This window comes from Micropterus salmoides, unplaced genomic scaffold (genome assembly GCF_014851395.1).
Source record: "Micropterus salmoides isolate LMB-PRFRI ecotype aquatic unplaced genomic scaffold, ASM1485139v1 Ms_hic_scaffold_6, whole genome shotgun sequence".
NCBI lineage: Eukaryota > Metazoa > Chordata > Actinopteri > Centrarchiformes > Centrarchidae > Micropterus > Micropterus salmoides.
In genome coordinates, this window is record NW_024044348.1 from 17,602,259 (window position 1) to 17,616,142 (window position 13,884).

The 13,884-nt window shown below is 40.4% G+C and overlaps 2 protein-coding genes across 6 annotated transcripts in view; both read right to left on the minus strand.

Moving 5' to 3' along the window:
• Nucleotides 1-37: 37 nt before the first annotated feature.
• golm2 (golgi membrane protein 2) lies at nt 38-11,017 on the minus strand. Of its 4 annotated transcripts, none has more exons than XM_038702294.1 (10): nt 9,918-11,017; nt 6,767-6,821; nt 6,370-6,472; nt 5,881-5,971; nt 5,532-5,655; nt 5,190-5,270; nt 4,396-4,674; nt 4,018-4,155; nt 2,292-2,459; nt 38-1,085 (listed from the first exon to the last, which is right to left on the minus strand). In XM_038702294.1, the coding sequence occupies exons 1-10, from the start codon at nt 10,242-10,244 to the stop codon at nt 1,009-1,011; spliced, it is 1,443 nt and encodes a 480-aa protein (XP_038558222.1). In that variant the 5' UTR covers nt 10,245-11,017; the 3' UTR covers nt 38-1,008. The 4 variants fall into 4 exon arrangements, with proteins under 4 accessions (XP_038558222.1, XP_038558221.1, XP_038558224.1 ...); XM_038702293.1 differs by having other exon boundaries at nt 5,190-5,273; nt 9,918-11,016; XM_038702296.1 differs by lacking the exon at nt 2,292-2,459 and having other exon boundaries at nt 9,918-11,015.
• A 1,182-nt stretch (nt 11,018-12,199) lies between these two features.
• The window catches only part of fam189a1 (family with sequence similarity 189 member A1), a 90,505-nt gene continuing 88,820 nt past the window's right edge, over nt 12,200-13,884 (minus strand). For both annotated transcript variants that reach the window (XM_038702164.1, XM_038702163.1), the window contains exon 12: nt 12,200-12,999. In XM_038702164.1, coding sequence (XP_038558092.1) covers nt 12,802-12,999 — 198 coding nt within the window. In that variant the 3' untranslated portion in view covers nt 12,200-12,801. The remainder of the gene's footprint in view (nt 13,000-13,884) is intronic.

Below are 13,884 nucleotides of genomic sequence, written 5' to 3' on the forward strand. Positions count from 1 at the left end.
TCTACATAAGACTCTTAAGCACTCTGACAACTGAAAATGACATGAAGCATCACCTTTAATAAAATTAAATTACATTCAATGTGCCTTTCCATGAGAAATCAATTTTCCTGGCTGCACAAACAGAACTGATTTCATGTTCACGGATTTCCCTAAAGATGAGGAATTAGGTTTCCTCAGTACAAATGGTAACAGTTCATCTACATTATGTACAAGAGACCTCATTAATGGAAGCATGTGTACAGTCAGTCACTTCCATATGTACTTTGTTAAGCTTTGCAAACTGTGGATCCTAAAATCACTAAGTATTGCTTAAGCATCAGTATTTTGCTCAGTTGGATTATTAATAAAAAAAGGTTCAAATGCATGCAATGGCATCATTTAAAAAAAGAGAATGAGAAGCACATTTGAGTGTCTGTCACAAAGAAAATTAAATGATTTAATAGGCCATAAGCAAAGTCCTTGGCATTTGTGATGCATTCCCCTCCTGTAAATTAAAAAAATGTAAGTCTTCCATGTAAGAGTCCCAAAATTATGTTAGAAAGGCTGAATGCCGAATTAGTCCCATTGATAAACATCTCTGGTGAAGAGATTGTTTATATCAAGCAACCAACCTGAAAAGAAAAGTAGCAAAAACAAAACATGGTTCAACCTTGAAGTTCAGATGTGAGTCAAGAGGGCTCCTTTAGACCACTTCATTATGAACTGAGGCAGTTATCAAATAACAAAACTCAACAGTCAAGGAACATCTCTACTGCCATAACTTATGCCCATCAGCAAATCAACAGCAGCACAGGAAAATGCCATGATTTTTTTCCTTTGTATTATTTTACGTTATTCAGAATTAATTCATTAGTTGCAATGTCAGTTTTTTTTCCAAAGTAGTCCATGACATTGGAGAATGTACTCTAAAAATTCTTAAACATATTGATGTTCAAACTATTTTGTTAAGAAAGACTTGGTTGTAGAGGAAGGTCTGATTATTTTTAATGAGTTAGGCTGAGTTCCCTTTCAAAGAATGTCAATGGCTTGATGTCTCTTCCCATAATCCACAGCCCGGTCTCCCTGCATGTCTCGATCATCATCATCTGTGGGGAAAAGAATGCAACACATTAGAGATAAAGTAATAAACAATACACTGAATTAAGTTAACCATACTCCATTATAACATTAAAAAAAACATTTTTATCACATATGAATGATCTTAACTGTCTTAATGTCCTCGCTATCAGTCCAATTACATCAATACTTTTATTCTGATCTGTGTACATCCATAAAAATAACACACAGTGCAGTAATGAAGTATGAGAATTTATGTTTTTCATTGTTTGGGAAATACTTCAGCACACTGGATTTGAAATGAAATAATGATTCAAGATTAAAGTGCCGACTTTCTGCTTTAACGGTGTTTGAGGATGCTTATGACCATCTTGTGTGAACAGTGTAGGACTCGCAACCCGTTCCCCTGATTTAACAACAATGTGTTACTGTAGAAGAAATTTCCATCAAATTTTGGCAAAAAACACTTCCTTCATCTATCTAGCATTTCATTAGCTTCCATGTTGATCGTTAAAATAACAAAGACACCCGAGATTTTTAATGGAAATCAGAGATTGTATACAAACCGTTTAACACATAAATGACAAATCACAGCCAAACTCTTAACATGACAAAACTTTTTTCGAGACGGATGAAAACAAAACTAGTATTCTCCAAACACAGTATAAATACTAACATTCACAAATCAGAAATTCATGGTAGGAAACAATAACAAAGAAAAGAATGTGGGCATGCATTTCAATATTTCAAGGAGAACACAGACACATTCACAAACACAGTGAGCTATATTTATCTACTGGTCTAGATGTGGGTCAGATGTTTGGTGGGCACAGACAGGTGGTATAGCTAAAAAGAAGCACAGGCAGGAGCGAAAATACTAGATGGCAATTGAATTACTCTCACAGAACCGTAAGTTCCTGGGTCAAGTTTTTTGCTAAGATTGTTACTGTGTCTATACAGGAAAAAAATGCCTGACACAATTGAGTTACTCATCCTGAACTGCATACATAGCAGTCCTGCTTTGACCCTGAAGACGTTTGTGTCATCATTCTTAAATATCGGTAGTTTAGGATGTCTTCAAGGACCAAACTCAGGGTACTGTGAGCTACTCTTAACTGTCAGGACAAATGCAGGGGAGGGGGGGGAGCAGCAGGACAGGGGTGGAGGGAAGGAGCAAGGTAGGGAATGGTGGATACACATCTGGACAGGCAATCCAGTCCCCCAGCCTGGCTCACCTTGGACGTCTTCCTCCCCACCATCACCATCCTCTTCCTCATTGTAGGCCAGCTCGGCCTGCTTGTCGGCCTCATACTCACCCACGTTCCCATCATCCCCATTGTAGTCCGCTAGCTTAGAGCCGTGTTGCGGATCTACTGGGGACTCGTTCTCATCAAAGAACCGGCCTGCAGGAGGCAGAGAAGGGCCTCATCAGGAAGGGAGGGAAGCGAAGGCAGTTGTAGGGAGAGAGGGCGGAATGGGTGAAATACTGCATAATGAATGCATGAAGGAATAGGTGATCGCATGAAGAGGATGACAAAAGATAAGGAAGATGAGGTGAAGGGATGGTGGCAGATGCTAATTAGAAGACAGACATTGTTAAAGCAGAGAGCTGAGTTGAAACAAATGGGGTTCCCTTATAATGGGGGAGAGTCTGGAAAGCATTGAGTGCTAATTGAGTTTTTAATCATCTGTACAGTGTTTCGTGTTTTTGTGGGTACTGTGAAAAGTCTTGATTAAACTCGAGGGTAACTGTTAAAGCCATAGACACAGGAAGTATCGTGTTTCATTCTAACATGTTGTCCCCCTTTATTAACGTGTACTAATCACAAACACCTCCATTCAATGCAGTTTCAGATACAGAGGCAGGATTGAACTTGTTCTATATTCTATAATAAACTAGTAGTTGACATGTGTTCAAATACAGGAAGTTTAAACTAAAAGCAAGAAGTTGACTTATTTACTGGGTACTGTTGATATGAACAAGTCACAGTGTAACAGTGACATTTTCCAATCTTATAAATTTCGACAATATTTTTCAATGTCTTACTTGCTTTTAACATTAAACATACATTTTTATTGTTACAGGTGGCCAAACTAGAGACATTTCAATTAAACAAGCACAAATTGTGTAAAAGTCAAAATGACTTGATCTGAGGTTTCTGAAATTGCTAATCAGAAAAACTGGTCATTAAACTCCTCAACTCCGTTCCTGTCTAGCCTCCTAAAGATTTGAGATGGCAGTAATGATCACGACAGGACTGGGTGGGGACTTGAGATGCACTGAGTCAGGCAGTGTCTTTGGGCTGCTAGTGTCTGGTGAGCAACAGACACTTCCAGAAATGAGACATCTGGTGGGTGTCGGGTGTTAATTTGCCATAATAGGATGCAAGTATAAAGAGATCAGAGGCAGAAGATTAGAAGAAAAACAAATGAAGACATGCACTGAATACAGTCAGTGTTGTAAGAGGGTGACGTGGATGTGAAGGGAGATGACAGAATAGAACAAAACAGAGGAGGAGGAGGGAGAAACACCAGCAGAGCAGAAGCCAGGCAGCAGGAAAGGATCATCTGAGAGCCAGGTGTGTGTCATTTGTCTCCTGCCCTCTGCGACCGAGCCCTGTCTCTGCTCCCTGACAGTGCTCCTACCCATATTCAGACATGACTTTCCAACAGATACTCAGTTAGAAATTCTAACTTTCATGAAAATGTAGAAGTAGGGGTGTAACCAGGTAGCAATGGGCAAAATTCATACCGATGGCATAACACCAAATTGTGTTTTACTCTGTGTTGACACACATTACAGACAGCTGCGAGGCAGCAGCTAAGCACAAAGACGAAGTTAACAAGAACAACTGTAAGTATACTTCTTTTTCATGTTATATTTTCACCCACCCCTTCAAAGTCAATCAACAGGTTATTAATAAAAAAAACAACACCTTTAGTGCCGGGTTTGGAACTCACTTTGGCGGTGGTGTACTGGCTCTGCTGCAACTTGGTCTTTGGCGTGGTGAGGCTGGATGGGGTTGGGCACCTGGGCTGGGTTGGGTGGCAGAGGAATCCCCTTCACGTGTTCGTTGTCAACCTTGACATTATCAGGAGCTGGCAATAACAAAAAGACTTAGGTTCTGCTGTATGTTTGTCCAAAATCACACATCAAAAGGCCCAAAATTGTTTTGTGGTATAACAACTTTGTTATACCACAGTAAAGTGGCAATAGATTCAGTAAAAGAAACGTCATTGAAAACAAATAGCCTGATAACTAATTATCACATGCCTATAGGTTCAAAAGACAGACAATAATCATTAATACAAATTATATGGATACTGTGCATTCTATACCTTGAAGTTGTCTTTGCTGCTCTCCCAGTTCGTCTGCCTTGATACCTGCCTTGTTGTCTTCTTCAAACACTACCGGTCTGTCTGCCTGTTTGATGATGCCCGGGGGTGCAACCACTGCTGCTCGGCCCTCCACTCTGTCCTGCTGGAGCCTGGGCTGGTCCAGAGACAGGCCCTGGCCCCCAGGGCCATCCGCTGCCCCGACTCCGGGTCCAGCACCAGCTCCCACAACCCCATCAGGGACATCATCATGCTTCTGAGTGATGGCTGGTTTCTTCAAGGCTGTAGATAAATGGAGTGGCAAAGTGAGAAAGCTCGGACAGTATGATAACTTTGGTGGATTTCTTTTCATTTGCCGCAAGGACAGAAATACAGAAGGCATTTGGAGCCACAACTCCAGAAAAGCAGGGGATTTTTTTGACATCACATTTAGTTATATATATATATATATATATAATACATATATGGTGGCATTTCCTGACCTTGCCACAGCGCTATGTACAGTAGGATTGAGAGTCCCATCTGTAGTCCATTGGTTAGTTATTTTTATCCAGTTTCTGTTTCAACTTTACAGTTTTTTAACTGGTAAACTGACATGTTTGTAGTTTAATTCTCACAGCCTTGGCTTTTTATAGTCCTCTCAACGAGTTGCAGGTTTAAAATCATAAGGCAACAAATGTATTTGAGTCCATATTTAAAACCTAATTGGCCTATACACTATTATTGTTTTACTTGATCTTGCTCTGCCCATAAAAAACCTAAAAAGAAATTCTTGAAAGTTGAGGTCCTCTGCTTACCAAATTGCACATCATCGATTTTTCCCACCTCACTGTCTTCTATACCAGGCATGCCAGCGTCACTGCCAGGCTTCCCCATCTCTTCTGTAACAGAGCAGAAGGAATGTGTCTTAGGTGGTGGATTGGTGGACATTAAAATAGTTTGCCGAGTTCCCTGTTACACATTTACATAAACAGGAATAACATGCACAGGAAACTAACAGAGTGTAATTACACATCAGTTACATTTCTGCAAGGTTTATATGAGGTGCATGGGCATTTTCTTAGCGTGTGCATAGCAACAAAAGGAAGAACAGTCAAGACAGTATAAGCTTTGGTTATAGAAAGTCACACCCACCGTACCTTTTAAATCTGGACTGTCGTGCCCATGAGTGGCCACCGTATGGCGCTCTCCAACCATCCTCACACCAGGCGCTCCCTCTGCATGTCTACCTGCCACTACATTCTTTTGGCCGTCCATCATACTCTGAAGAATTATAAACGGTGAATCAGAAAAAAGGAGTATATGAGAAAACAAAAAGAAGAAACTGCTTAATGAATGGTGATGCTTTAACAGGAAGAGACACAGAGGGGAATTTCTGGAGTTTGGCTGCTACTATCTGTACATCTGTATTAAAAATCCAAGTGTAATGAATAAATGCTACAGTGCTGAATAAAAGTAATCAGGATTCAGGATTTTATCAATACTAACCTGTCTTAGCTTCGATGCTTCTTCCTCCAAGGTCTTTTTCGTTTCTTCATACTCTTCTTTTAGTTGTGCAATTTGACGTCCACACTGTAAACTAGTTAACACATATTTCTCATAAATTTCACCCGCATAATCTAGGATTCCTTCTAACCATACTATGAAACTGATTTGGGCAAAGAGGCAAAACTTTTTTTTGGCAAAACTGAGTTATGTATAAATCTATTCTAGAAGCCCTATAACACCCAATATGAGTGAAATATCAATGAGGTTATATCAGCCTTATAGAGAGGCAAGAGAGAATAGGAAATTAAGACAATCAATTAGCTTGTATCATATGACTAGTGACTAATTACGTGAAAAAACAATAACTGTCATAATAATGGATAATTTTAGAAGCAAAAATTCACATTTTGATCATGTCACGGTTCCTCTAAAATGAGGGAAAAAATGCAGTCATTAAGGCTGACAGGAAGTTGTGAAGATTTAACATACCTCTCATACTCCAGTTTTCTTTCCAAGGTGGTGCTATTTTTCTTTACTTCTCTCAGCTGCTCTTCCTGTTTCATGAACTCCTGCTTGAGATCCTTTAGCTGCTCTGTTTGCAGAAACACACATACACACAATATTTTGAAGATTTAGTGTCTGTTCAAGGAACACCAACACTTCATGAGGAGACTTTCAATAATTACACATCTATTGAGATATTTTTAACACATAGGTGTTTACTGTTATATATTTTTTATTAATTTAACTATGAATTGATTTGTTCTTTTGTATTTTCCTTGAAACTTTGGCAATACTGTTCTATTAACATTCATACCAATAAAGAAAATTTGAATTGAATTGAGAGAGTGAGCCCTCTGCTGGCAAGACATGGATTAAGTCCTACCTTTAAGCCTCTGGATTTCTGTCATTTGGGCTGTGACATCACCTAGTAGCTTCACCTGTACAGAAGACAAAGGGAAAAAAACAGTTTCAGGAATCTTATCAGCTGAGGGAGAGCTACATACATTTTGACTCCTATAAACGTAGAACTGGTTCAAGAAAAGTTTATTAAGAGTTGCCCTGCTAAATCATAAGCCTAAACTATGCAAAAGGTTATCCAATTACTATACAGTTGCACAGTTAGCACCAGGAAAATCAGCATGAACAGGTTTGTCTTGTTTTTCTGTGTAACAAGGCTTCACAGCACAAACAGATGGCACCCAGTGTGACATTTGAGTTAGTTACTGCCACGAGACAGTTCTTGCAAAACCAGTATGAGGTGCTAGACAGATAACTCAATGCATGGTTGCTGATCTCAAGCTGAGAAATAATGTCATAGGATTTATACTGCTAATGGGAAAATGAAGCATCTCACTCACTTTTCTTAGGCACTTTACTAACACTGAGTGAGCAGGAAAGTAGAAATCCCTGAACACTGTAATGCAATCCAATAGAACAGCTCTGTAATAACCAGGGCTGATGTGAAACTTAAATCTGTACCTGCAGCATGCACTGATGCAATATTATTAACTGAAACTGTGGGCTGCTCTTTATTTTGAGTTTTAATAAAACTCACAGTTGTATGTAGACACTCTTGAAGGGAGGACAGGAGCAAGCAAGTTAAGAAGGAAACTTGGACCTTGGACTTGGACCATAATCTTTACAGTGCCAAACACCCAATCCCTGTAGGTTTAATACTAATGAAGACAGACACAATGTCTGGTGGGGGTTCAAGGGAGAAAAATACCACAGAAAAGAAAGCACATTTAACCATATTGTGGCATAACAATGACTCTTTGTCACTGAGCACATGAATGGACAGTGGTGAAGTGAATTATGCCGCAGGAGGAGTTTTTGAGGCTTCTCTGGATTATGCTGTTTTGAATCAGTAATAAATGACTGACACAGAGGGCGGCAGGAAAAGAGTTGACAGGAAATACACTGTCAACTGTTGTCAAGACCAAAGCTTCATCCTGTCACTCTGTCCAAGTGGTTAATGGCCTCCCCAACCTGCTAAAATTGGCTGTATAAACAACAACACGGCCAGACTGCTTACAGAAGAACTATAAGCTTGCATGATTCATTCTTGCAACTAATGGGTACACAGCTACAGTTAAGGCTCAACTGTATTTTCTCTGCATTGCAGGCCTTTCACTGCATGTTCCATGTCCTGCTCTGTTGAAACAGGGTTGGGCTGTTGACAAAAGAAAGGAGTGGAACAACTGATATACCTTGACGTTGATTACGGAAACTATAGCGCTTTGAATCCTCTTAATTCCACACGCTTCCATCTGTACTCGCCTCAACGACAAGAAAAACATCCACGCTCTGGCTTTTTAGATCTCTTATACAAAGATGGTTTTCTGTGTCAAACAATTAAAGCTGCCAACAGGGATTTAGATATCAAAAATGAAGCATGCACATTTGGAATAAAAACATACAATAGTCCGTAAAACATGTCAATTTGTAGGAGATTAGACAGAGCCAGCACAGCAGGCGACTAAACAGAAAGCTAACTGTTACAGGGCCATTTTTTTGCTATGATTTGATTTGGACACAGACTCTGGGATTTGGCTCATAAACACAGTGTGTGGATGGTCAGCGGGAGAAAAGTTTCAGAATAGGAAAATCATTTAAAAAATGTCCCCATTAGGCTGACGAGTGACTCTTGTTGATTTATCCATCTATGATTTCTTTATACAAACCTTATCCACTAAGCATGTATACCCATTATGTATGTATGCATGGCCCATTACAAGCAGTGCTCTCTTATTGGTTACTAAGTAACTCCACTCAAGCAGCTGGGAGGAAGTGAGATGTGTTTTGGTCAAGGACAGCTCATCAGCAAATGAATTGCAACTAACAACCTTCCTCCTGATATTCCTGCAGATTATCTTGCAAATATACTGTTTCTGAAGTGTACAAGTCAGTAATCATCAGTGGGTAGTGGTATGTTTACCAATTCAAAAATAGGTGAGAAAATAGCTGCCAGTGACATTGTAGACAGGAAAAAAGTCATCTTCTACTTCTAATGAAAATTATGTGTCCCAGTTAAGTTCATCCCACATGGGATAAAGACAAGCAACAAATGACAACAAAAAAGAACCCCCCCCCCGTTGTCTAAACGTCTCCCATGGCACACCGATTTTCAGAGACGAGAGCCTTGTGGAGCAAGGACAGGCCACTCAGTGAATACATTAAGCTCCACAAACAAGTACAAAGGTCCCAATGAAATGAAACAATAAAACATCTAAAATGCACTATAAAGTTTACTTCCATTTGTTGTTCTTTGTGAATGCAATAATGAATTGATGTCTTGAATTTAAACCTATTAAGTATAGAGAGATAGGTAGGAGTAATGTAGGGCTTTGTGGGTTTGTGAAGAGCAAAACAATCGAGCAAACTGGCTCATTTTTGTCAACTATACATCAGTATTGTGAGGAATTAATGTGGACTCCCATCAGCTCAGCTCATAATTTAGACAAGGGGTTCAACCATCAGCACATACAGCTAAAAGTAGGTACATCTGTAGTGTAAAGCATGAAGCCTTAACCAATACACACAGACATCCATTATCTAAACGATAGTCATCCACAAGTGGCTTAGTTGCACGGGTACAGTGAAACACCATTACCCTTATTTCTTCAAAAGTATACAGGGACATGAGCTTTGATTTAGAAAAACACTACATTGGTGGTGCAGAAAGGTCAAAGCGGTTGAGGTGGATGAAACTGTATGTGGATGAATGAGCTCCTTGCCTTGGACAAGTTGCATCTATTATCTGCCCCTTGGTAACACAGACTACTCAAGATAAACTACTGCCCTCTTCACAATGACTCTAACACCTTTCCTCTTTAAAGCAGATAAAAATGAGCTGAAACCCTGTCTCCCTCCATCATGAGCTGTGCAAGCTTCCAATACATCTTCCTCTGTCTGGTATAGAGTAAGGAAATTACAGACACATTATGTAGATATCGTGATCAAACTACATAATCTGTGAAAACTTTAATTGGACAGATTTTCAGTAAATACAGAACCAGATATTGCTGCTATACCTTTTCATCAGTGCACTTTTTGATGAGCGCCTCTCGGGCCTGCAGCTTGCCCTCCAGGACGCTGTAGTCTCCATCCTTCTGGTCGATCTGCTTCCTGTGCGTGTCCACCTGCACCATCAGCTCCGAGTTCCGCTTCTCCAGCCGGCTCCGCGCTGCGTCCGTGCGCTTCACCTGCGTCTGTGCCTCCGCCAGCTCATCCAGCAAGCGGCCGTGCTTGTTGGACACTGTCCAGTAGTTGAAAGACAGTATGGCGATGATCACCATCAAAAAGATGAGGATGAAGGACGGGAGGCGGCCTCCCCGTCGGTTTGCACCAAACCCAACCATTTCAAAAAAAAAAGTGTAACGTTATTTCAGGTTGTTTACCGCAACCTCCAGAGCTCAGTGAGAGTATCCTCCCGCTGTACAACACATCCGTCTACGTGACATGCCGCGTATGTGCGACAACCGTTCAGAAATACAAACACTGCAAAGAAAATCATGAATGTTCAAGACGTTTCTACATTTCTACTGGTCTTTTCTCTCCTTCCGCACACGGTGCATCTTCTCTTCTACTCGTCCAATGTCAGTCGGTTAGATGAAATACGCCCGCTGGGACGTGGCCTAGCTCAGCTGGCAACGTTAAACACAGCAGCGAGACTAGACGTGGACAGCTATACGGAACCGTGGCACTGAGCAGAGCAAATACAAATCATACAGCCAGCTATATGACGCTCGCCTTCAGCTATTTCTTTTTCATGGTTCTCTGGTAGGCCATGTAGGACTGCATATACGGGCGTTTAGAGCTCCTTTAATCACATAACCACCGTCAGACAAGAACAGTGATGATTTTCAAATCCGAATTGACGTTAACGTTAGCTCCTATTTACGGCTAACCACTTCACGCTTAGCTAGCAACGGTAAGCGCGAGGACACAATTAGCTACTGCCAGAACAAGTATCGTCTCTTCTTGCGGAGCACGGAACAGATCCTGGTAATATAACTAACCGAATCGTAACAAACACTACGGACACAGGCTTTGTATCACAATGTCCACGAATCGCTGCCTACCAAACATAATGTCTGCGCCGCGTGAAGCTGGCTGTAATCAGTCAGCGTGACTTCCGCTTGAGCGCAGATACATTTCAAAATAAATTGAGCGCTTAGTCGCATAAAGAAAGCGTGGCTCATCTGTTGCTGGAATTGCTTGTAGTGTTGGTTGGCGCCTGTAAGCACTTTGTGGGCTGTAGACTTTTAAGGTCTACACGTATGATGAACGATTTGGATACTGCAATACTGCGAGTAGTGCACAAATGCCGGAAGCGCGCGGCTGAATGGAACAACACTTTACAGTTATAATGAAATAAGGATTTCAGATTTAATTATTAGTTCATATTTTGGATATTAAAGTGTTGCAGATCAGTCTTAAAAACAAAATCCTACAAATGTATTAGTACGACAGTTTTTCTAATAAATATATTCAGTCCATTAAAACCTCTTCTCATTAACAGGTTTATTCAGAAACCTGAAGAAAGGCCGGTGTGTTCACTCAAACACTTATTTTTTGTTTGCCAATGACTGAAGATAAAATGTGTGTAAAAAAAAAAAAAGCTACACTAGGAAACAACTTTTGGGGCCACAAACTAATTCTAACCATAAGCCTATCTCCATGTAATCTCATGTCATGTACAGTTAAAGATTACTAGCTGTATGATTGCTGATTCATTTCCTAAATAATTATTATTTGTCAGCAGTCTGGAGGGGTTTTGTGCAGTGAGTAACCAGAAAATCATAGGTAGGTCAACCTATGTATGCACCAAGTAAATCCAGTAAGGACTGCCTTGATCCTTTCCAATTCTTTAAGTTGCTTTGAAACTGAAATGTTTCCAAACATCTGTTACAACTCACATATAGTTCAAATTAATATTCACCATAAGATAATTCACTTAAAATTACTCACTCTGCCTTTTTAACTTTGGTCTAACTGCTGAAAGAATTGCAGTCAGTCACAAGCATTACAAATGTAGGTAATTCTGCAAGGAGACAGTAGACTCCTACTAACCTTGACTAAAAGAAATATCACTGCGTATTTATTTGAACAATACCAACTATAACATCATTAACACAAATCAAATGCAAATATTAATAGCTTCAACAGATTGGTATTTATTGCAAGGCTATCATTTTCCAGTGTTTCTATTATTTTTGCCAGACTTGGTTGAGGTGACCAGATGTTTAAAATGCTAATGCCTGCACATGATCCCGACACATTCAATGGGAAAAAAAGAACACAAACCACAAGATATAAACTCATACTTTATTGTAACACTGATAAGAATTGTAACACAATGAGGTAAGTTAAATAATCCACATCTGTGATGTTCTTTAACCAGCGGCACCACAAAATATTCACCACCCTATCAGTAACAGTTCCACAAAGTCTGCAAACAATGGCTAGTAATGCCCGGTCAGTTTACAGTTTAATACAAACATATTTCTTTCCATTTCTTATGACAAGAGGATTACTGATAATACAGTTTTTCAGTTCCAGATCCAAACGTACCAGCTGTGTATTTGTTTCTTTTTTAAGAGATGAAACTCTGTAGAAAAGATCCCCTGAGGGAGAAACATCCTTTTGTTTTTCTGATGAGAAAGAAGCCACTACAGACACTGGCAGGCTCAGTGTGAGTTTGCTACCATTTCTGCTGATGACTTGGCACGGCCTCACAGGGCACTGAGAGATTCGGCATGAGACCATGTCAGTATGCCTGTGCTGCAGTTACACTGTGAAGATAAATGATCTTTCATTAATAATAGACATCTGCTGCACAGCACAGCATGGCTGCAACACCAGCACCCTGAAATGCCCCCAGAGTTTTGATCCAAGTCCTTGTTGGGAGAGTGGTCAGAGAATGGTTTCTTTGCACTCAAGGCTTTGTTCAGAGGAGGGGGAGTCCAGTGGGTTGGTGGAGGCGCTGGTTATCTGTGGGAGGTGTTTTGGACGGCGCATGGAAGGGGATGAACTCAAAGCACCGCAGCTCTGAAGGTGAAGATCCTCATGGCCATGCTTCCTGGAACTGCCAATGGTGCGCTGGGTCATCACCTGTGCAACACATACCCAGGAATGAAAGAGAGAGACACGTTGCTCGATGTTATTAAATAGTTATTGAACTGAGCTGAAATACACTTATTGAATCAATACAACTCCCTAACAAAGGTCAGCAACATTTATATGTAAAATTCTAATTAATGAATTAAAGGTGGGATATGTGATTCTAATTCAATACACGTCTTTTTGTCAAATTAAGCGACTATCTCCTCACGGTCCGCTGCCTGTCCTTTCTGTGCATGCTGTATGAAAATCAGGAGTTTGTACTCAGCCCTGGCTCTGTAAATGGGAAAAAAACAAAGTGGCTTGGAACAAGCAACAATATTTTAGCTGTTGCAGCCATGATTTGACAATACTTGCTGTGTTGTTGTTTGCTCTATATCATATTTGTCATGGTATTGGATTTCTCCAGAATTGCATACCCCACCTTTAAACTGCATTTTATAATATGTCAAAGTGCACAGTGGCAGCTGTGACTCAGGAAGTAGAGCTGGTTGCCCACTAATGGCAGGGTTGGCGGTTTCCACCTCTCCTAATGTCCTTGTGCTAGACACTGAACCTCAAGTTGCTCAAAATTGGCAGGGCCAGCACCCATCATGTGTGAGTGTGAGCGAGGGGCAATTTGTAAAGTACTTTATTCATTAAGGTAGAAAAGACCTGCATAAGTGCAGCTCTCAAAAAGAATAACATATCATTGACAACCTTTTCCACTGCTATTGTAATTTTGCTGTATCCATTACAAAGCAAGGCCAACTTACTTGCCATAAATGGAGCTAGCTATACTGTGAAGGTTATACTCATTATCCAAAGGTTCATTCCACTTCATCGACACCCAGACCACCTCAATTCATCTAATACTGGAGCAAGTTTTGGTTGAGC